The 23,152-nt window shown below is 45.9% G+C and overlaps 1 protein-coding gene and 1 long non-coding RNA gene across 2 annotated transcripts in view; one reads left to right on the top strand and one right to left on the bottom strand.

Annotated features, from left to right (window-relative positions):
- Nucleotides 1-3,626: 3,626 nt before the first annotated feature.
- LOC129382814 (uncharacterized) lies at nucleotides 3,627-15,335 on the bottom strand. The gene is made up of 6 exons (XR_008610846.2): nucleotides 11,835-15,335; nucleotides 11,051-11,159; nucleotides 9,812-9,938; nucleotides 7,351-7,463; nucleotides 4,524-4,743; nucleotides 3,627-3,752 (listed from the first exon to the last, which is right to left on the bottom strand). It is a non-coding gene; the product is annotated as an uncharacterized lncRNA (long non-coding RNA).
- A 6,602-nt stretch (nucleotides 15,336-21,937) lies between these two features.
- LOC126523978 (decapping and exoribonuclease protein-like) overlaps nucleotides 21,938-23,152 on the top strand; it is a 203,099-nt gene continuing 201,884 nt past the window's right edge. The window contains exon 1 of the mRNA XM_055066976.2: nucleotides 21,938-22,392. Within this exon, the coding sequence (XP_054922951.1) occupies nucleotides 21,938-22,392 (455 nt within the window). The remainder of the gene's footprint in view (nucleotides 22,393-23,152) is intronic.

A 23,152-nucleotide genomic window follows, 5' to 3' on the forward strand; every position in this document is an offset into this window, starting at 1 on the left:
ATATGGTATACTAATTTGCTGTTTTCAGTGAAGCAAAGCACGGTTCTATTTGAACATTATCTTTGCGCTTGCGTTGTTTCAGAACAATAGGCGCTGCTGCCGTAAAACAATTTTCTCCTTCAACAAACGATTCTCCACGCCTGAGTCCGTGTCGTTATGATGGTGCGACACATACCTGCCTGCAGTTGCTTCTCGTACACGAGCTTCTCCGTAAGCCATATTCTTTCACCAAATGGGTTCCACGCAAATTTAGTTGAAATGACATAATAATGACATTCGATTTGATATCCGAAAGTGATTTTTCTTTAGTATTCGTATTTGATTGGAATTGGAAATTTCACAGATTGAACACCATTACTTCTATGCATTTGTCTGGCACATGTGCAGATGATGTTTCACCGTCTACAGCGGTCTTGAGCCTCATAGCTAGTTCGCCCTTTTCCCAATCTTTTCCGTTTTCTCGCGTGCTCGGCGACGCGCCGTACAGAGAAAGCATTGTTCACCTCGACAGAATGCGCCAAGGGTATCTCCAGTGGGATTTCTGTTATCATAAATAAATGTTCGCTCCGGCGGAACCTTTCGACTCTGTATCAACGCCAGTTAGGTGAGGGTGCTGCCGCGCGGAGAGAGAGGAGTGCCTTCCGATACGGAAACTACTCGCGGCCTCGCTGCCATTTCAGCCAGATACTGCGCTGCCCGTGGCTTTCCCGCATAGATACCGGCGACGCACGTGAAGGCTTAGCTGGGCACACCACCGCATTTGTCGCACAACCTTCGGCACGTGAGTAATGGGAAGGCCCCTCTCCTCGCCATGCTTGTACACGGCGTTACGTTAACGCCGCGCTTGTGCAGAAAAACCGCCTACTTTGTTGACACGTACGTAAACGCCGACGGTATTGCAATAGCACGACGCCTTTGAAGAACTGCGATTTTCTCTTCCGGCCTCATCGCCGCAGTACTGTGAGAAATTATACCCAACTAAGCTCAAAGTCGGACGCCCGAACCTAATATCGTAATTCACCTTCACAGAACACCGCCTATCTTTGTCCTTCCAAAGGCATCAAGAGTCGGCGTTTGCTATCAGCGAACGCACTCGCGTAAGTGTGCAGGCCAGTCGGCGATGTAGAGCCGAGAACGAAAGTTTGTGAGCCACTGTTAGACATATGACATAAAAAGCTTATTTACAACGCCAGTACGCTAATGTAGATAAATGGTTGTTTAGGGAAGGCTACTACAACGGCAGATCTATAGCAGCTCTAAACGTCGTTTGCTTGTCGGTCCATCTCTCGTTTTGATTATGACGTCATGACACCCAGTGGCGGACCAACTATTTCTCGAGTAAGAGGTGGGCAAACCACAACCTATTCAATATGAGTTATTTTTTTCTCATATTGCTGCATCTACTAACTTACTTGCAGCATACACCTGCATCACCTTTGGGTCTAATGACACAAAGGTAAAGGCCAGCCGAATAATACATGCATGTTAAGAAATGCATCTATTATATCGTGCAATAAAACCAGTTAATTCATTGCCGGTGCATGGGTTTTCTTTTTTGCACTGCATGATTTCAATTCTTTCTGTTTAAGCAACATATATGAAAGTACAGCTGGTTCAGGAGCATTATTATTCTACTAACATTAATGCATAAGAGCAGATGAAAAGACACAGGTGCACATACATAAATACATTCAAAATTTTTTGCTACCACATGTAAACAAAAATGTAAGCTAACTTGTAGATAGCAGATAGCTATGGACTTATGGCCTTATACACTCTTTGTAGACTTGTCTATGTCTGTGTCTATAGACTGCCTATGTATTAATGAAAAGTCAAGTTTGTTGACAAACAGTTGCAGAATGTCATAGAAAAAAGTGTATAGCATTATAAAGTTCTGTTTTTGTAGACTGAAGTCTATAGAATGTCTATAGACTATACACATTTGTCTATAGACATTCCATAGACTTCAGTCTGCAAAAGTAGAACTGTATATATAGTTCTACTTTTGTAGACTGAAGTGTTAAAAATGTCTATAGATAGTCTATAGACATTTGTCTATAGAGATTCTATAGACTTCAGTCTACAAAAATAGAACTGTATAACCCTATACACTTTTGTCTATAAACATTCTGCGGGCATTTGTCTACAAACGTGAATTTTCATTGATCTATAGATAGTCTATAGACTCAGACATTTTATAGAGTCAGATATAGAGAAAAAGTGTATAGCCATAAGTCTATAGACAGTCTTTAGACTGGTCTATAGGAATAGTATATAGTCTATAGACATTCTATAGACATTAGTCTACAAAAGTAGAACTTGTCTATAGACAGTATATACAGTCTATACACTCAGACTTTTTATTGACTAGTACATAAAAAGTGTATGGCCATGAGTCTATAGAAAGTCTATATGGACTCAGACTTTTTATTGACTAGTCTATAAAAAGTGTCTATTGACTAAGAATCCCTGGCTCCGGACAGGCTGCCATTGGAATATGAACCTGGCAACGTTTAACGCTAGAACGTTATCTAGTGAGGCGAGTCTAGCAGTGCTATTGGAGGAATTAGAGGGCAGTAAATGGGATATAATAGGGCTCAGTGAAGTTAGGAGGCCAAAAGAAGCATATACAGTGCTAAAAAGCGGGCACGTACATACGTCCTGTGCTACCGGGGCTTAGCGGAGAGACGAGAACTAGGAGTCGGATTCCTGATTAATAAGAACATAGCTGGTAACATACAGGGATTCTATAGCATTAACGAGAGGGTGGCAGGTCTTGTTGTGAAACTTAATAAGAGGTACAAAATGAAGGTTATACAGGTCTACGCCCCTACATACAGTCATGATGACAAGGAAGTCGAAAGCTTCTATGAAGACGTGGAATCGGCGATGGGTAAAGTCAAAACAATATACAGCATACTGATGGGCGACTTCAATGCCAAGGTAGGCAAGAAGCAGGCTGGAGACAAGGCAGTGGGGGAATATGGAATAGGCACTAGGAATAGCAGGGGACAGTTATTAGTAGATTTTGCGGAACAGAATAATATGTGGATAATGAATACCGTCTTCCGCAAGCGAGATAGCCGAAAGTGGACGTGGAGGAGACTAGAAATGAAATGGACTTCATACTCTGCGCTAACCCTGGCATCATACAAGATGTGGACGTGCTCACGCACATCAAAAAATATGTATGAGAATTGTACGAGAACTTCTCTACGCTATTATTGCTCCGTAGACTCAACAATGTCGTATGTCACATGTGTACGAGAGGACATCGTCACTGAACGAGATCGTTCTCGTATGGGTACATTAAACGAGATTATTCTCGCATAGCTATGCTTGACGAGATAGTTCTCGCACGTCTATGCTCAACGATATCGTTCTCGTTTGTGTATGCTACATGAAAATATTCTCGTTCAGCTATGCAAAATGACACTATTCTTGTTTAGCTGCATTCTACAAGTGTTCTCATTTGTGTTGAATGAGTTCTTTTGTTCATGCAATATTTTTGGTGAAGTTCCACACAGTAACATCTACTGCCAACATTACAGCGAGTTAATTTCTATCATGTGAGTCGGCCGATGTGCCAGCTCGGAGACAAAGAGGACACTTTTTAGGGCCCACAATTAACACAAACCATCTTTATTTTGCATCCCGAAGCATGGTGGCCAGGTGCTTGTTCAGGTCCTTCAGCCTCCTTGCCTCTGTATCCACGGTGCTTGGTGTTTTTGAAACAAAGTGCTCGTATGCCTCTGCAAAAAAATGTAAACAAAGCAGCCGGCACTGTTAGATTCTAACAAGCCATTGGAACTGACATGCACAATAGGTGGCTCCACTGCATAACTGAATGGGCTGGTTCTTGCATGATATTGAGTAAAGCGTGAAAATCTCACAGAGAAACAGGAAAAAGAAAACACGGAGGCTTACGAGTTTTTTACCTATGTAAATTGATATATGAACATTAACCACAGCAGTTGAAAGCAAGTGCTCGTCCTCGCATTGTCTTGCTCCTGTCTCTGTTAAATGTTCGTGTTTTACAAACAATATAAATGGCTGCAGAATTGCAATACAAGACCACAGAAATAGTCTAATACTTTTCCACAAGTATTTTACATTAAATGAACAAGTATAACAAGCTCATGCAAGTGAATACACAGATAGCACAGCTCTTTGCTACCGCACTGCGGAATATGCAGACGGAAAACACTGCATAGATGCCAGTGCAGAATTGTTTATAGGAAAGATTAATGCACCTTTAATACCACTATAGAAACTAAATGATAGTTTTTGTTAGTGAGCTAGAGCACAGCACTAAATATACGCATACAGCTATGCATGCCCCTGATGTGTAGATGTAAACTGTGTCGGCCCATATGAGAGATCACCTCAATACAACCCGATCTTACCGACAGCCCATTATATTCGTGCAGAAGAAGCACTGTGTGATAGGCATTACTCCTTTAACTTCGAAACACTTTGCAATCCTTATGAAAACATGAGCTAGCAGGACAGGGTCTACTTACTTAGATATGCACCAAGTTTTTGTGGTGTCAACGCTGGCTTGGCCTCACCACCTTCCTTTAGCTTTCGCATACATATTTTGCTCGTAACACTCCTGTGGATTAATTCATGTGCCTGCCACAAGCATCGGGCAATCTCCCTGGCAAACGTGCTGTCCGTTTTGGCTTGGTTTACCCACATCCACTTACTAGCACAAATAAATAACCCATTTCGATTGTGAACCTACGAAAGATGAAAATTGCAAGAGATTAGTTACTCAAATAAAAAAATAGCATATATGCTTTCAGAAACAGTATCTTTTCCCAAAATAATGGATAAAAAAGGTAACAGTTATTAAGGGAAACTAGGTTGCCAGACACAGTGATGGCACTCAAGGATAAAACTAAGATATATGCAAAAGGTTCAAAGTTTACATCCTGGCTGTAGGAAAGCCCTAGTCAATGAAGATTCACTGATAATGGGCCAGGGACAATTCTAGCTCAGAAGATTCACCACATTTAATCCCACAGTCAGCGACAAGCACCTTTCGTACGGGATATACTAGATTTTCTTTACATTTGAGAAGAAGTTTAGGGAAGCAGATGGGAACAGTAGAAAACCACAGTAAAACTTCTTGCATCCTTAAGGAGCTGCTTTGTCTGAGCTAGAAATCTTACCCTTGAGGCTGAAAAAAGTTCTTGCAGCAACCCAGTGAGCTCAAATTAAACACGCGGTGAAAGAAGGGGTGTATACAGTAAAAGCTCATTCATTGAAATTTCACAGGACTGGACCAAAATTCTGAATTAACGGAATGTTGAATTATTAAGGGTATGAAAATAAAGAACAAACGTTCACACAAACACACTTTTATACTGAATTAATCCAGAAATCCTGTTTCTATTTCACACATAAGCAGTATGGGAGCTGCAAATGTCAATTCACGACTGATTATACTGCTCGTAGTGGCAAGGGCCTTGAGGAAGTACTCCTCTGCAGTGCAGTAATAGCACAAGACTTGGTCACATCTTTTATCAGAAACGTGCTATTCGCTACCACGGGTCCATCCCGATAATTTTTTCACCATTGAGCTGGCTGTAACAAATTGTTCTACAAACTCAATGTAACTGGCTGATCGGATGCCAGCGTGCAGGCCACAGTACAATTATTGTCCTCGATAGCCATCATGTTTGTGAGACTGCGTGCATGCACCAAGTCACAATGAAAGTGCTACTTGCCACAGTTCACCGCTGCGAACGAAACCGTGGTCATGATCATCACGACTACAGAGTGTGACTATGCAGTTCTAAAAGGCGCCAGCTGCGCCCCGCGGCTGGCGACGTAGGCGCGGAGTAGGTCAATCGCGCGCGCCAGTAACCGAACGAACACGCCGAACAACCACCTCCGATCGCACCCCAGCATTCATAGTAGCCATGCCACGTGTCGCATTCGCAGTTGTGCGAGCAACATGCATTGCCGATTTATCTGTTCTTGCCCTTTCGCTTCTCACTTGATATTGCTGGGAAAGCAGTCAAACTGGATAGTTGTTAGACACTGGCGGTCATCTCCTTACCTTCCTTATGAATTGTGCGTTAAATGAGGCTTTTTTCTTGGTGAGAGTTCTAGTTTAAGGCCTAAACAAGCTCCATGGCAGTTTGCATTTAAGGAGTGTAAGCATCCTCTGAAAACATGTACATGAGGAACACTGCAGAAAGAGCACTTTAAAAAAAGAACACGAGTGTATTTATCACCAAGGCCAACCCTTGTGTCTTCTTAAATATTTATCAAAAGTCAAACTCAAAACTGATACTAAGGTGCAAGGTGTCCATATCATATTACAGTAGAACCCCGCTGTTACGTTCCTCACTGCTGCGTTTTCCCGGCTGCTACGTCGTTTTCATCCGGTCCCGGCATAGCTTCCATAGGATCCAATGTATAAGGAACCCCGCTGTTACGTTGTAGCTGTGAAAACGTTCCTGCATGATACGTCGCAACTTAGCACCGCGAACCCGCCTGGGCTAAAGTAGACAACGCGCTCCAACCGCCATTTTGGCTTTTGACGAGTTTTGGCTGGGCTTGGCCGGGCTTGGCTATGGAACTGGCTGCAAGAAGCCGCACGCCAGTTCGAGAGGCCGCATGAGGCCGCCACTAAGTGGCCATTCGTGAAAAATGATTTTACTATCATCACTGTGATTACGGTCACCGCTTGGTTGTTGGACGGGTCGACTCACGGAGGAAGGAAACTCGGGAGAGGCCCTGACGTCACTCTTTGTGAAGCTAAAGTGAAACCGGAAGTTGGCGTTGCTCGTGGCGTTGCTCCGCCTATCGGGCCTGCTCTCCTCTCTTGTTTACGTTTCTCCCACGCCGCGCTGCTCGGACGCGCGTTCTCCGCAGCAATACTAAACAATCGTTAGCACGTTAGCATGATTACACCAAAGAGGGCAAAATTTCCCGCGGATATTCGTTCGTCCGTTGCCATTGCCATGGCGCGGTGACGACAAGGAGCACGAGCCGCATGATGCCGGGGAGTTGCCAAATCCTAGCTTTGGAGAAGCCGTCGCGGCTTTGGACCTCCTCCGCAGGTACGTCGCACCTCACAGCGACGCTGACAGCAATGCGGCCTTCCAGGGTATTGAGAAACGTGTGGCGATTTATAGCGAGCGAATGAAACGGCAAGCCACCATTCTAGACTTTTTTAAGTCCTAAGCGCACTCTGTGGAAATAAATTGTCTACAGTTGAAGCTGCACTTTTTTCATTCATTTTCGGAGCTTTCCTCACTGTTGCGTTTTCCCGGCTGTTACGTTTTTTTCCCCCGGTCCGGTGAAAAACGTATGAACGGGGTTCCACTGTACCTTGTGAAAGCACCGTGGTGCCTGGATATTGTGGGACCAACTCGGACGCGGAGATCAGCACTGATCAGCAACACTGCAGTCTGTTTACAGCTTTTCTGCAGGCCCAGCCACACCTGCATTAAAACAAGTGAGCTTGGTGTCATAAGAGTACCGTATTTACCCGCATAATGATCGCACTTTTTTGTAAAAAAAATGGTCGCAAATTCAGATGTGCGATCATTACGCCGGTTAAATTTCCCGCAAAAAGAATTTTTTTATCCCGCGTTTGCTGCGAGATGGCAACAGGTCAACAAATAGGTGGCTGCCACTGAGTGTAGTGCGGAACACCAAAACAAAAATGGCGGCCGGCGCAGCAAGCTGAACACACCAAATGCGCCGAATGCGATTTTTTTTTTCTCGTGAGTACGTTACATGCATTGAAACAGTTTCTTCCGTATCCGGAATGAATAATATCATTAATACCAGTAAGTCTGTGGCAATACTGTAGCCATGTCCACTATGAGGGGGCAGAAACAGATGGGCGCGCTTAGCTGCCAGTGACATAGAAAGACACGGCGGGCATGCTGCGGAAACTGCGGCATTTGTCTTCACTACTATCCTAATACAGCACGTTTCCGCTAAGGGTGGGCGAATATCTTAGCTGTGTTACAAGTGTTACAAGATTTGTTGCGTGCCCACGAGTGCAGATGAGAAGAATCGAAAGGTGCCTTTTTTGTTGTTCTTGACCACAACCATTACAAAGCCTACACATAATAAAGGCAATTTTGGTTGTAGCTTTTTTGTCATGGAAGTGCGGAAAGTGATGAAAGGAATGAAATCGGGCATCTGCTTAAGAATGTTTGGTGCGTGCAGACTGCTTGGTTTGTCTTGAAGAGTTGTTCGCGTAGCATTCGACAGATGGTAAGCGCGATCATTAATAGCTGGACTTGGCACATGACAGATCGCTGCGGCAAGTTCGGAGTGTGATCAACACAGGAAATAAAAAAAAAATCGCATTTGGACGACAAAATTCAGGGCTGCGATCATTACGTGAGTGCGATCATTATGCGAGTAAATACGGTAAATATAGAAAGTGACACTGTGAACAAAGCAATACTTATTAGGTAAAAATAAGAATGAAATGCTCATATTCGCCCATAGAAAGCTTTAAGTAACAAAGCTTGCAAGATAAGAAAAATGCAATGTATGGGCCATCTTTACAAGAACATTAATCGAAGGTCCCTTCATTTTTTTAGTCCCTTCTCATGCATAGATGGCAGTCGGGTTAAGTAAACTGGGCCAGATTACCACATAGTGTAAGCAAAGGTGGTCACTTTGTGGGCCAATTATGATACCATAGCACGACACGCATCCCTACAGTCGTTTTAATGTGTTCTGTAATGCTAGCCATCTTGTAGGCCCTACAGTGTCAAAGCATCCATAACCCTAACAGCATTACCCAGTAGGGATAACCAATAAGTGTGCACAGCAGCACAACTCAGCATATCTATCAGGAGGCTTTCGTTCCACTTTTACAACTCTCCTCCTATGGCTTCATCCCAATTTTTGTTAATACAAGCTTGAAGCATCTGCACAAGCTGAATGCACCAGGGCACCATAAGAAATACCACATCTTTCTACCCAATTCCATGTTTAATATAAGACTGGCAAGTTCACTATCATGTGTAGAACAAACCAAATTGTTCTGGAATCAAGTAATCTTCCACTACCTGTGAAAAAAAAGCACGCAAGAAAGAGTACGTAGAGCACAGGGGTGTTGATGGATATTAAATACCACTGTCGTGCAGTAGACACTACGTCTGCAAAACAGGCCAATGTATAAATGACTGGATTTGCAACCATGCTAACTGAATGCTCAGGTCATTTCGTGGTCACTTGGTAGTGCAAAGCTCACTTGCAGTATTTTGTTTGAAAACTGTGCAACCGTGGCAATGTATAAGGACCATAGTGCTGGCGAAATTCGTTAAGATTTCCTTATATGTGTGACAGGGAATCTGCAAGTTGGCTCCACCTCCAGTGGACTATCATATAGCAAGACTGCTTATTTATCATTGTAAAACAAGCGTCATAGTAGCCATGCCATGTGTCCTTTTCGCGGTTGTGTGAGCAACATGCATTTTCGATTTATCTGTTCTTGCCCTTTCACCTCTCGCTTTATAGTGCTGTGCAAGCAGTAAAACTGGATGGTTGTTAGACTTATGTCCTGTCACTTCCACACCTTTCTTATGAATTGTGCATTAAATAAGGCTTTTCTTTTGGTGAAAGAGTGCTACTTTAAGGCATAAACAAGTTCCATGGCGGTTTGCATTTAAGCATCTTTTGAAAACATGTACATGAGGAACACTGCAAGAAGAACGCTTTAAAAAAGAACACGAGTGTATTTATCACCAAGGCCAACCCTTGTGTCTTAGCATATTTCTCAAAACTGATACTGAGGTGCAAGGTGTCTATATCATATTACCTTGTCAATGAAGCAAAGCACAGTGGCACCTGGACGTTGTGAGGCCAACTCAGACAAAGAGATCAGCACCAGCACTGATCAGCAACACAGTAGTCTGCTTACACTCTTTCTGCAGGCCCAGCCACATCTGCATTAAAACAAGTGAGCTTATTCTCACAAGAGTATAATATAAAAAGTGACACTATGAACAAAGTAATTCTTATTAGGTATAAATAGGAATGCAATGCTGATATTCGCCCATAGAAAGCTTTGAGTTAACAAAGCCTGCAAGATAAGAAAAGTGCAATGTATGAGCCATCTGTGCAAAAACATTAATCGAAGGTCCCTTTTTTTCGCTTCTGGCCTCCTCGTGCATAGATGGCAGACAGGTTAAGTAAACTGGACCAGACTGCCCCATAGGGTAAGCAAAGGTGGTCACTTCTTCGGGGAGCAGCCTATAGGCTGCTTCTTGAAAGAGTATTAGAAAATGCGAATAATGCATGTATGCATTATTCACAAGAGGCCTTGTTTCTCTGAGAATGCCACAGCCAATCACATATTCCAAATTGACCATTTTAAAATGCATGCAAAGTACAGCATGGCTTTGAGGGTACCCCAGACTACTGAAATTCACAACAGCTAAGTTCAGCAGACACCATAATTAAGCCTCTAGAAGTTGTGCATTTTACTGCAAGTTAACAGAATAATGAGGAAGAAAAGGTGAGGGAGATGGTGCCACTATAGCATAGTTCAAGCTCTATCCCACATCACGTGCAGAAGGGCAAAGAATGCCCAGCTTTCGGTTATACTCGCACCTGTGACCACTGCACCATGTTGACTGACATGCGTAACAAGCAGTTTGTGATACCACGTTATTACATCCTGCAACTGGCGTGACATTAGATATCAGCTTCAAACTTGACGCTATGCTATACTAGGGACAGATAATGAACTGGCTACATTAAAATCTAAAGCAAAAGTGTTGAACATTGTTTACCAAACCTGCCAGCCTCTGCACTTCATATTTTGCAAAAATTCTAGACAGAAATCCTGTGTTGGAAAGACAGCACGCACTTTCCTAAAGCTTTCTCTCAGCGCCCACATTTTTCTATGCATACATTATTAACCATTATTTACCTTGACACGCTGTACACAAACAGCACACTTGGAAAAGCAAAAACTAATCGGGAAAGTTGGCAGGTACCAAATACACGAATAGAACCTAGAAAACATAAATGGCTGTGACCGTTTTGTACGTACCTTGTCAAAGCAGGCAGATCAGATGCTTTGTCGTGCTGTTCAGGCTGCATAGTGCCGCAGTCTCCCTTGTGGTGCACAGATGCCTCCGTCTCAGGAAATTGTGACATCCCTAAACAATAAATGTTCAGCTTATTCTAATCACTGCTGAATCTGCAAACTTGTGATTTAACAACATCGCGTCAAATTGTGGAAAGCTCTCGTACAGCCAGCTACAAGAAGCTGCATCCGCTTAGACAAATAAATATTTCATTCTTACATCACAGGCGGTTATTAAACGTGTCAAAGGCACGAAAACAAACAGCACACTAAACACAAGAAATACAGGTTGTCTTGCGACAACCTATAAGCATCAAAGTTTGCATACCAGCTAAAATCTTCTCACGAGTCAGATCATTTGGATGCCGTCGCGCGTTGACGTTAGCTGTGAAAACATTTGCACAACACATCAACGTACTTATAGAATTGTCTATACGATTTCTTGCTGAGGAATTGCGTACAGAAGCAGTGACATTCCCTGCTTGAATTTTTGTGCCCGTTCAGACCAAGCGATGCCCCGACGCTAGCATACTTCATAACAAAAAGAAAATAAATAGATGAAGCTCTTAACAACATCAATCTCGGGGTAATTTTCGTGAAACGTTTTGCTAAATGTGCACTACGATATCGAACGAACATTAGGGAATCACTGTCACTGTTTTTGTAGCTGTACTAATCATCTTCTGCTGCGCATGACAAGGTATGTACACTACATGAACCATAAGAATGCGCTAGGCGCCCGACTTACCTTCTGAGGCGAGCGCTCCGTCGTGTCCGTTCACGCCGCATCGACTGCACCAACAGTCCGTCCAGCGTAGTGTTGAATTGCGGTGAACTACAGCACGCGATAGCACAACTATCAACACATTCTTCCGTGCACTGTGAGCCGATGCGGGAGCGGCGAGAGTACAACACTTCTCATGAGCCGGGCACAAAGAAAGCGCGTGTGGACCGCACTACGATAATCAACAACGGCGCACCGCAAGAAACATACAGCGAGCTAATAGCATTGCACAGGACCCAGGGCTTAGTGATCGTTAATTCACACAAAAAAGGAGCACATGTTCTCTACCAAGTCTCTACGCACCGCGTAAATATGATCAAACGATCAGTACCACATCGACCGCCCGGGCCGCCGCAATAACGTTTATAGATCCTCTTTAAGTACCACAACTCCTAGCCTATGCGCACCATTTAGCCCGCTACCGTTCACGCCACCGCAGCGCTGCCATCGACCTCCGCGCCAAGCGTCCGAGCGTCGTCTGCTATAGCTTGGCACGGTTATGGGTGCTTGTCGCGGCACTCGGCATTTACATGGTGCTCGCTGAATAAAGCAGCCGTTATTTCTTTCTGTTGTTGTTTAAGCTGAAGTATAATATTTTACAGACACCATACCTGGGGGTGCAGGTCCGAAGAAAGGAATGAGATGAAAAAAAAGTGGGCCTACCCCATTAGCGCGATTTTGTGCGCGACAGCGACGAGCGACGGGTTCGCGCGACGGATCGGGCCGTCGCTTGAACAGATCGCTCGGTCTTGTCGCGCGATCGCTCGGTTTTGCAAATCTAGAATTCGTCGCTCGTCGCCCGGAAGTGCTATGAGCGACTAGCCAATAGCGCAAAGCCGGAACTGGATGTACATAACTCCAGTACTTCCGATTGTCGCACGGAACAAGCAAACAATTGAATTTTTATAGGTGCAAGGATAAGAACCTACTGCAAGACTTTCAGAAATATTTTATGCTGCTTTTTACAGTAAAATACACCAACTTAAGTTAATTAAGCACGCGTCACGCTAGTTTCGGCGCCTATATTGCTGCCCTCATACCGGCAACACTAGGGAGACGTCGCTCGAAGTCATCGCTCGCATGGGGTGCAACTTGTAGGCGACGAGCGAACGCGACAGCCATCTCCATCGCGTCGCTTGTCGCTGTCGCGTGCAAGATCGCTTGCATGGGGTATACTTAACGCTCGGTGACCCACACTTCGCCGGTACTGGCGTCTCCGTGAGCGCAAAACTTGGACCGGACGCAAAAGACCTCGACCGCCAGCCACGTGCACGAGGACAGTGACCAGGCACACGCAGTGAGAAAATAAAATCGGCTACAGCACAAGAAGCGCAAACACCCGCAACTAACGTGCACATGTCAGCAGAGCAGCACCGCTCACTTGGTGCCACGGAGTGCTTGGTGCAGAGCTCGACTGCAGCGCCCTCACAGTCCCAGGAACAAGTCGCGCCTTACTCGAAAGGACGAGTCGTGCCACTGAGAAAGTAATTATAGGTCTCGGTCCGAAATGAGGGGAAATGACGTCTTTTGTTTACTTCGCCGTCTGTGGTTCCGGTAACCGTGATCGCATGGGTAGCGTGGGTAGTACAGGCGTATTATTTCAATGTTCTTGCGTGTTTTAGGCAACCTTTTTCAACAACTTTGCTGACAGTGCTTTCAACAGCGAGGACAACCTGTGGAGCAGCCCTATCAACCGGACAGGGCCGTAAAATCTGTTTGAAGTTCGCAGCACATCGTCGTTTGGTTTGTGAATGTTAGAAGGTGTTCGTGATTCTCAGCGGCGTAATCGACGACAGATTTGGCGTCGAGTGGTGTATACTTTGTTGAGGCTTGTTGTGCGCCGTTCTACGGATGTGTACTGTTAATGAGTGGTGTTGATTGTGCTTCGGGAAATGGTGCCACGCCGGCGGGATTTGCTTTCTTGTAAAAACATCCGTACCGTCTTTGGCGAGTGCTTTCGGAAACTGCTCGCCTTTTGTGCTTGTGTGTGTGCGTGTGCGCGCACGCGCGCGCTTCTGATATGCGTCGAACGCGTAGGAACGTCCGTACAGTCTTTCGTGAGCGCTTTCGGAAACTGCTCGCATTCTGTCTGTGTGCGCGCGCGTGACATTCGTCGTGATTGCGATTTGCAAAGGTGTTTTTCATTTGGTGACTGCGTCCGCGAACGCCAGGATGTGATACACGTTCGTCATTTAAAGACTCTGCTTCAGTGTAGGGCCACTTACATTTTGGTTGCTTGGAGGTCAGCTTTCAACACATGTCAGGGCATTGCAGTGCGCTTAACCATCATTGGCACACGAACTGCTTTGTCATTTCTCCTTTAAATTTAAATTCAGTTTTGTGTAGTATGTAGGCAGATAATGGTCACCAAGTTGCGACGCTCATCTCGTTTTTTGCCACTGCTGTGCACATATGAGGATTTTTTACTAGGTCAAGCTCTCTTAGCAAGTTGTGAAACACTTAGTGCAAATAATTTTTCACAGCAGTAACTGTGATCATGACCACAATTGATCACATGACATTTTTAGGGATTGTTATTGTTATTACCACATTTTCTTATTTATTTGTGACAAAGTGCGATGGATTTTGACTGCTATTTTGGCTATTTGTTCACCAACCTATTACACTGTTTTGTGGTTGTGCTTTTTATTTTTATATGTGGGCATGCATGGCCAATCTCATGCCTACCTTCTACAATTTGACATAAACAGGCACTAACATGCTCTTAGCGGATTTGTATTTGACAGTATTATGGTTGACGCACTTGGCTATTAGGAAAATATGCAGGTTCAAGTTCGCCCATTACTACTTCTGACTGATATCTCTGATGCAAAGCAATATTATTAGGATGTGACAAAGTGCATGCATAATTTGTCACTGATCAAACTGCCTGCAATAAACTTTGCCAACTCGTCCTTGTTTGAAGTGTTTCCAGTGTGCTATAATCACATTGCCAGATTATTTTATTGCATGCACAAACAAACATATAGCATTTTATTATGAAACTTTGATGGTACCTGACTCCTATATTGCAATAAAATCTTAGGCAGATCTACTCTGAACAAAGGATTCATTCTCTGATGATAGCTTTCAACAATATCATGGTGCTATCTAGTGCCTATTGGCTGGTCGAGGAATGCGTCATGCAAAGGCAGTAGTATCGCCATAAGTGTTCATCCGAGAATATGTCCCCAAGTGAAAATCATTGCATCAAAAGTACCGACAGCAGCTTTGATGGGGATGTATATGTGTTCGTTGCATGAAATTCCAGAAGTTGAACTCTGAACATCTTATTTGCTCTGTAGTTTATGCTGGTATATATGTGTCACAATGGTTCAATGTGATCATACAGCACATTGATCACGCTCTTGCATGTACTACAAACAACTCATCATAAATCTCACTGTCATTAATGAGCTTTTGTATGCACTACGACTTGAGTACACACACTTTGTATGCAATTCATAGTCATCCACAAAGGTAAAGTTCCTCATACGACTACAGTGCGTACACATCACACACCACCTCACACATGTCATACATAATCTCGTCAGGTCTACGCAACTCATCGCACACGTGTCATACAAGCTCTACGCATTCTTATCGCAGATCGCATAAATCTCGTGCACTTCGTAAAAGTCTGCGTAGCACATCATACAGATCTCGCTCGTTTTCTACGAGAGTTCGTTCAATATGCATTTCATATCGTTCATTTCTCGTCAAATCTGTGCGACATGCATACATCTCGTTCAATTTCTCGTCAAATCTGTACGACATGCATACATCTCGTTCAATTTCTCATACAAATTTTTCAATAGGAAGGTGCGCTGCAGTGACCATAGGATGGTAAGAACTCGAATTAGCCTAGACCTGAGGAGGGAACGGAAGCAACTGGTACATAAGAAGTCGATCAATGAGATAGCGGTAAGAGGGAAAATAGAGGAATTCCAGATCAAGCTACAGAACAGGTATTCGGCTTTGACTAGGGAAGAGGACCTTAGTGTTGAAGCAATGAACGACGATCTTGTGGGCATCATTAAGGAGTGTGCAATAGAAGTCGGTGGTAACTCCGTTAGACAGGATACCAGTAAGCTATCGCAGGAGACGAAAGATCTGATCAAGAAACGCCAATGTATGAAAGCCTCTAACCCTACAGCTAGAATAGGACAGAACTTTCGAAGTTAATCAACAAGCGTAAGACAGCTGACACAAGGCAGTATAATATGGATAGAATTGAATATGCTCTCAGGAACGGAGGAAGCCTAAAAGCAGTGAAGAAGAAACTAGGAATTGGCAAGAATCAGATGTATGCGCTAAGAGACAAAGCCGGCAATATCATTACTAATATGGATGAGATAGTTCAAGTGACTGAGGAGTTCTATAGAGATTTATACAGTAAGAGTGGCACCCACGATGATAATGGAAGAGAGAATAGTCTAGAGGAATTCGATATCCCACAAGTAACGCCGGAAGAAGTAAAGAAAGCCCTGGGAGCTATGCAAAGGGGGAAGGCAGCTGGGGAGGATCAGGTAACAGCAGATTTGTTGAAGGATGGTGGGCAGATTGTTCTAGAAAAACTGGCCACCCTGTATACACAATGCCTCAAGACCTCAAGCGTACCGGAATCTTGGAAGAACGCTAACATAATCCTAATCCATAAGAAAGGCGACGCCAAATACTTGAAAAATTATAGACCGATCAGCTTACTGTCCGTTGCCTACAAAGTATTTACTAAGGTAATTGTAAATAGAATCAGGAACACCTTAGACTTCCGTCAACCAAAGGACCAGGCAGGATTCCGTAAAGCCTACTCAACAATAGACCATATTCACACTATCAATCAGGTGATAGAACAATGTGCGGAATATAACCAAGATATAGCTTTCATTGATTACGAGAAAGCGTTTGATTCAGTCGAAACCTCAGCAGTCATGGAGGCATTGCGGAATCAGGGCGTAGACGAGCCGTATGTAAAAATACTGAAAGATATCTATAGCGGCTCCACAGCCACCGTAGTCCTCCATAAAGAAACCAACAAAATCCCAATAAAGAAAGGCGTCAGGCAGGGAGATACGATCTCTCCGATGCTATTCACAGCGTGTTTATAGGAGGTATTCAGAGACCTGGATTGGTAAGAATTGGGGATAAGAGTTAATGGAGAATACCTTAGTAACTTGCGATTCGCTGATGATATTGCCTTGCTTAGTAACTCAGTGGACCAACTGCAATGCATGCTCACTGACCTGGAGAGGCAAAGCCGAAGGGTGGGTCTAACAATTAATCTGCAGAAAACTAAAGTAATGTTTAACAGTCTCGGAAGGGAACAGCAGTTTACAATAGGTAGTGAGGCACTGGAAGTGGTAAGGGAATACATCTACTTAGGACAGGTAGTGACTGCGGATCCGGATCATGAGACTGAAATAATCAGAAGAATAAGAATGGGCTAGGGTGCGTTTGGCAGGCATTCTCAGATCATGAACAGCAGGTTGCCATTATCCCTCAAGAGAAAAGTTTATAACAGCTGTGTCTTACCAGTACTCACGTACGGGGCAGAAACCTGGAGGCTTACGAAAAGGGTTCTACTTAAATTGAGGACGACGCAACGAGCTATGGAAAGAAGAATGATAGGTGTAACGCTAAGGGATAAGAAAAGAGCAGATTGGGTGAGGGAACAAACGCGAGTTAATATCTTAATTGAAATCAAGAAAAAGAAATGGGCATGGGCAGGACACGTAATGAGGAGGGAAGATAACCGATGGTCATTAAGAGTTACGGAATGGATTCCAAGGGAAGGAAAGCGTAGCAGAGGGCGGCAGAAAGTTAGGTGGGCGGATGAGATTAAGAAGTTTGCAGGGACAACATGGCCGCAATTAGTACATGACCGGGGTAGTTGGAGAAGTATGGGAGAGGCCTTTGCCCTGCAGTGGGCATAACCAGGCTGATGATGATGATAAAAGTGTATGGCCATAAGTCTATAGACTGTCTATAGACTGGTCTATAGGAATAGTAAATAGATAGTCTATAGACATTCTATAGACATTAGTCTACAAAAGTACAACTATAAGCCTATACACTTGTCTATAGACAGTATATAGACAGTCTATAGAGTCAGACTTTTTATAGACTAGTCCATAAAAAGTGTATGGCCATAAGTCTATAGACAGTCTATAGAAAGTCTATAGACTCAGACTTTTTATTGACTAGTGTATAAAAAGTGTATGGCCATAAGTCTATAGATGGTGGTGGTGGTGGTGGTGAATTGTAGCAACAGGCGGGTTTAGCCTGGCGAACAAGGCCGGCAATTGCTCCGCCTGAGCGTCTCGCACAATACCGCTGAAGAGTTTCACCATATGTCCATCAAACCAGTCTCTCTTAAGAAATCGATGAGGAGACGTGAAGTTTCTTTGCGCGCTATAACTGATCCCTCGGGAAATATAAGGTGTTGCAGGCGCGCATGCGGAAGGTCCTTGTTTTGCAGATTCTTCAGGAGAGTGCCTCTTTCATCTTGGAATTGCTGGCAGGACCACAAAAAGTGCTCAATGTCTCCTGTCTCGTTGCATGCCGTACAGTTCGGAGAATTGATTCGCCCCGTTTTAAATAACCAGGCCGGTGTATTAGCAGATCCTGTCCTTATTCGATATAGAAGTGTGGCTTCCTCTCGGTGCAATCTCTTGGTTACGCAGGGCATATGCGGTGGAACCCAAAGCAACGCAAAGTGATTTCGAATGTCAGATTTTTGCACTTGATTACTCTTTGGAGCCTTGATTTTGGGAGGATGATAGAGCGCTGCGTATGCAAGGGCATCAGCTTTTTCGTTTCCTGAGATACCAATGTGGGAGGGAATCCACTGAAACTTTACTGTGAAGCCTTTGTTGTTGAGTTCTTTCACGATGGCTAGTGATTTGCGTGGGAACTTGAGGGATGACAAACCATGGTATACTTGTTGTAATGCGGCCTTTGAGTCCGTAAGGACAACCACATTCTGCGGAGGCAAAGTCTTTAGTTTGCGCAGAGCAGAAGCTATTGCTACGCCTTCCACAACTGTCGACGAGGCTATACAGTCCAGACGGCCAGACCACGTATATCTTAGAGAGGGAATGTAGAATGCAGCTGCACAGCGGTCTTCGTCGTCTTTGACAGAGCCATCTTTGTATACTTGTAGGTGATTCGGTTAAGTCGTGCTCAGGTGTTCCAGGACTAATGACTTGGCTTCTGCAGATGGAATGCAGCTCTTTGATTGCAATCGTGGTACACTTAAGTTGAATGTGATGTCCTCGAATGTCCAGGGTGGTTCTATCCTTTCTCTCTGTCTCGAGCAGCGCAATCCTAATACGCGAAGCGTGTTCAATGCTGCATAAAAATGTGAGCGCGGCCTGTTACCTATTAGTCGTAAGAGGGCTCTACCGGGCGTAGACTCACTCAATCGTAGTAGCTGGATCATCAGAGCCTGGGAAGCCTGAAGTCGTAGAGGGCGTGACGCAGCTTCGTAGAGCACTTTCTTGTTTGACGCTGGCTGAGGGACTCCAAGACAAAGCCGGATATCTTTTCTGTGGATGGCTTCTAAGCGCTCGTATTGGCTGTCTGAGGGTGACATCAGAGGTAGCTGATACAGGATTCGACTCGTAACCAACGCTGCATGTAGCTGTAGCATCGACGTCGGGTGGTTGCCCCAGTGTATGCCAGCGACTCGCTTGAGCACATGTAGCCTGGGTGACGATGACGCCACAACGTGGTCAACACCGCGGCGCCAGTGTAGCCTGTGGTCTAAGGTAACGCCCAGAAATCGGACGTTGGTGACTTGTCGAATCTGGTGTCCGTCCAAATTCAGCGTCAACCGTGTAGATTTTCTTTTCACTCCAGGAAATAGTACGAATGATGATTTCTCTGCTGATAGTGATAATCCAATCGTTGCCAAGTGGCCCTGAATGGCTTTTACTGCTCCTTGGGCTATTCGTGCGAGGCGGCGATGCTGGTAGCCGGAGACCCATATGCAGATATCATCGGCATATATAGATATCTTCACTGGTGTTCGATGGTTTAGTACTCTTGGGAGGCTACTTATGGTAATGTTAAATAATAAGGGAGATAAAACACTCCCTTGTGGCACACCGCGAAATATACGTATTTCATCGCTCAAAGTGTCGCCAAGACGAACTCTGATGCGACGATCATTGAGGAACGTATGTATGAAGTGCAAGAGATGACCCGTGACGCCTATATCTTGTAACTGGCTGATGATGGCTCCTTGAGACACGTAGTCGTAAGCCTTAGAAACATCCATGAAAACAGCAAATGTCGACAGGCCATCCGCACTGTAATGTTCTATGTGGCTTAGCAGGTCCAGCACATTGTCTTGAGCGCTTAGACGCTGCCGAAACCCAGTCATGCACGATGGTAGTTTTCGACCCTGCTCGACATACCAAGCGAGTCTTGTGCACGCCATCTTCTCCATTAGCTTCGCTGCACACGAGGTCAGTGATACCGGTCTGTACGAGTCCAGAGCTGCAGGATTCTTTCCAGGCTTCAGAACCGGTACCACCCATGCTACCTTCCATAAATGTGGTATAGTCCCACTGGCCCAGACTTGGTTAAAAAATGCCAGCAAATCACGCCGTCTCTCAACCGGTAGGTTAGTCAGCATCTGATTACTGATAAGGTCAGGTCCCACCGCACAGCGACGTCGGAGGCTGCTCATAGCTAGTTCCAGCTCTCTGAGTGTGAAAGGAGCATCCATTAGAGACGACGATAGCGGCGGAGGCGGGTTGGTTGTGCCGGCTGACCTGCCGGAAGAGTATATTTCAGCGAAGGCATTCGCAAGACAAGCGAGTGTCCTAACTTCAATGCTAGGGCTTCAAATGGCTTGTTTGGTCGAAAGTTTCCAGCAAGGTTATTAACGACCCACCATATCCTTGGAACTGGCGTGAAGACCGATAGGCTTGCACAAAAAGATGCCCATTGATCTCTTCTTAGTTTCCTTCACGGAGTAAGACATATAGGAGGTGAAACTCCCGTCAGCGCGAGCGAGCGCGGGCGACCAGATAAAGTCACAATTGTTGCATGCGCCGACGCTACCCTATGCAGTGGCGGCACCATGCGGCGCGTCGCAGAAGCCGCAGCGGAAAAAAAAAAGCAGCGCCCGGCAGGCGGCTCGGCGGCAAAAAAAAAAAAAAAAAAAAAAGCTCCGGCGCTCACTCCGGCGGCGCGCGCTCAAAGCAGACGACGCGGGTGTTTGCTTCAGCGGGCACGCCGTAATCGAACTGCGTAGGTGCGCGCACTCAAGAAAACTGTTTTGTTGTGTGCCCATCAAAAAAAGCAACACATGTGGCAAACATCCGCTAATCTTCCTCTTATCGCCAAGCAGCTAGGGCAACTAGTTTTCGCGAGTCTTAAAAAAAAGAAAAGGAACGGAAACACATGCACGGCGGCATCCTTCCTACGCGCACCCCTGTGAGCACTAGAGCGAGAAACAAGCGGTCGCCCTTTGAGCGATTAGGAACGAGATAGCCATCAGTTTAGCAAGCGCAAAAAGCCGAAAACCGCCCGCCACGGAGCAAGATAGCCCTGGCTACAACCAGAAGCTACGTATCATCTTATAGCGGTCATGGAAAACGCGTTTTATTTTTTACTGTGCTCAAATGGCTGAAGCGTAGCAGCAGTTGCTCTTCGGGCTACAAGCGGTAAAGAAGCGCGCGAGAGTGCCCTCAGTAGAAGTCAGGCGCGCGCGGCCGAACGGGAGCAACACGCTCGACCGGTTGCCCTGGCAACCGAAACGGCGGTAATTTCTTCCCATGCCGCCAGGTGCCGCCAGCATGAAAATATATCCGTGGGCTTGTGACCTTTTCTGGTCGCCGCAAACAGCGGAGTTTCCACTCCTAAATATTTCTTGCTCCGTGGTTTCCTTGTATAACGTCGAATAACTGCGTTAATCCTGTTATATATAGTCTTCATTGGTGGGTCGCCCTTCGTCCTCATCAGCCTCCGTTCCGCTCTTCTACGGGCAGCGCATAGATTTTTGAGCTTTAGCTTTAGATCCCAAAGTCCAAAGAGTCCAGGGGGCAGTGAGCAGGATGCAGCAGTGTGGTCGGGGCTGCACCGTCAAGTGGGCGCTGCGGATGAACCAAGCGGCGGCCACATCCATCCTGCTATGTGCCCTGCCGCTGGTTCTACTATCTCCAGCCAGGAAGCAACAACTCGAGAGACTGCACAGGAGTGCAGTTAGGAGCATCCTCGGGCTCCCCAAGCACTCTCGAATTGCTGCCACACTGGCTGAGGCTGGCGAATGGCCACTGTCGCTGCACATGCTCCAACGTGCCCTTGGGCACATTGACCGTCTGCATCGTGCTCCAGATGGTGGGGCTCTGCTCTGCCGACTGCGGAGCCAGCCACTATCTCGCATGGGGGGCCTCTGTCAGCTCTACGAGGAGCTGATTGTACAGCGACCAGTGCCCATGGTCACACCTCCGCCACACGAGAAGCCTCCAGAGGTGCACCTATCCCTGAATGGAGCATCAAAGCGCCGGACGCCAGCAGCAGCACTACAACAGGCAGCTACTGGCAAACTCCTGGAAGAGCTGGACGGCAGGCTGCTCGTGTACACGGATGGCTCCGTGCTCTCCAATGGCTCCGCAGCAGCGGCATGTGCCATCCCATCTGAGGGCAGGAGCAGGCAGTGCCGACTTCCTTTTCGCGCGAGCTCCACAGCAGCTGAGCTGGCGGGACTCCACCTGGCTGCAGACCTCCTGGCTGAGGACCCCCCGACAAAACCAGTGGCGGTGCTAAGTGACTCACGACCGGCTCTCCAGGCACTCTCCGATCACCATCGACACGGAGTCACTGAGACCCTCCTGAGAGCAAAAATCTCGGCCCTCTCTGCAGTGGGGGTAGCCATCTCCTTCCACTGGCTGCCTTCCCACGTAGGAATCGCTGGAAACGAGGAGGCGGATGTCCTTGCTAAGGCCGCCCACCACCCGACCGTTCCACTCACCAGAGCAGTCGCAGCATCGGACTTCTCCAGGGAGAGACTCAAACAGCTGCTCACATCCAGCCATCCGGATAGCAGGGTAGCTACCAGCCGCGCCCCAAAACTCCTCCCTGAGAACGGCCTCTCGCGACGGGACCGTTCCACGCTCCTTCGTCTGCGCACGGGCTCCGTGTGGACGGCAGCTAGGCTCCATGCCAAGGGACGCATCGCCTCGCCGGCCTGCAGAAGGTGCGGTGACGCCGAGACCCTCGAGCACCTACTCTGCACCTGTCCTGCACTAGCACAGGAGCGCGCTCCAGTC

The sequence above is a fragment of the Dermacentor andersoni genome, chromosome 6, assembly GCF_023375885.2.
Source record: "Dermacentor andersoni chromosome 6, qqDerAnde1_hic_scaffold, whole genome shotgun sequence".
In the NCBI taxonomy this organism is placed as follows: domain Eukaryota; kingdom Metazoa; phylum Arthropoda; class Arachnida; order Ixodida; family Ixodidae; genus Dermacentor; species Dermacentor andersoni.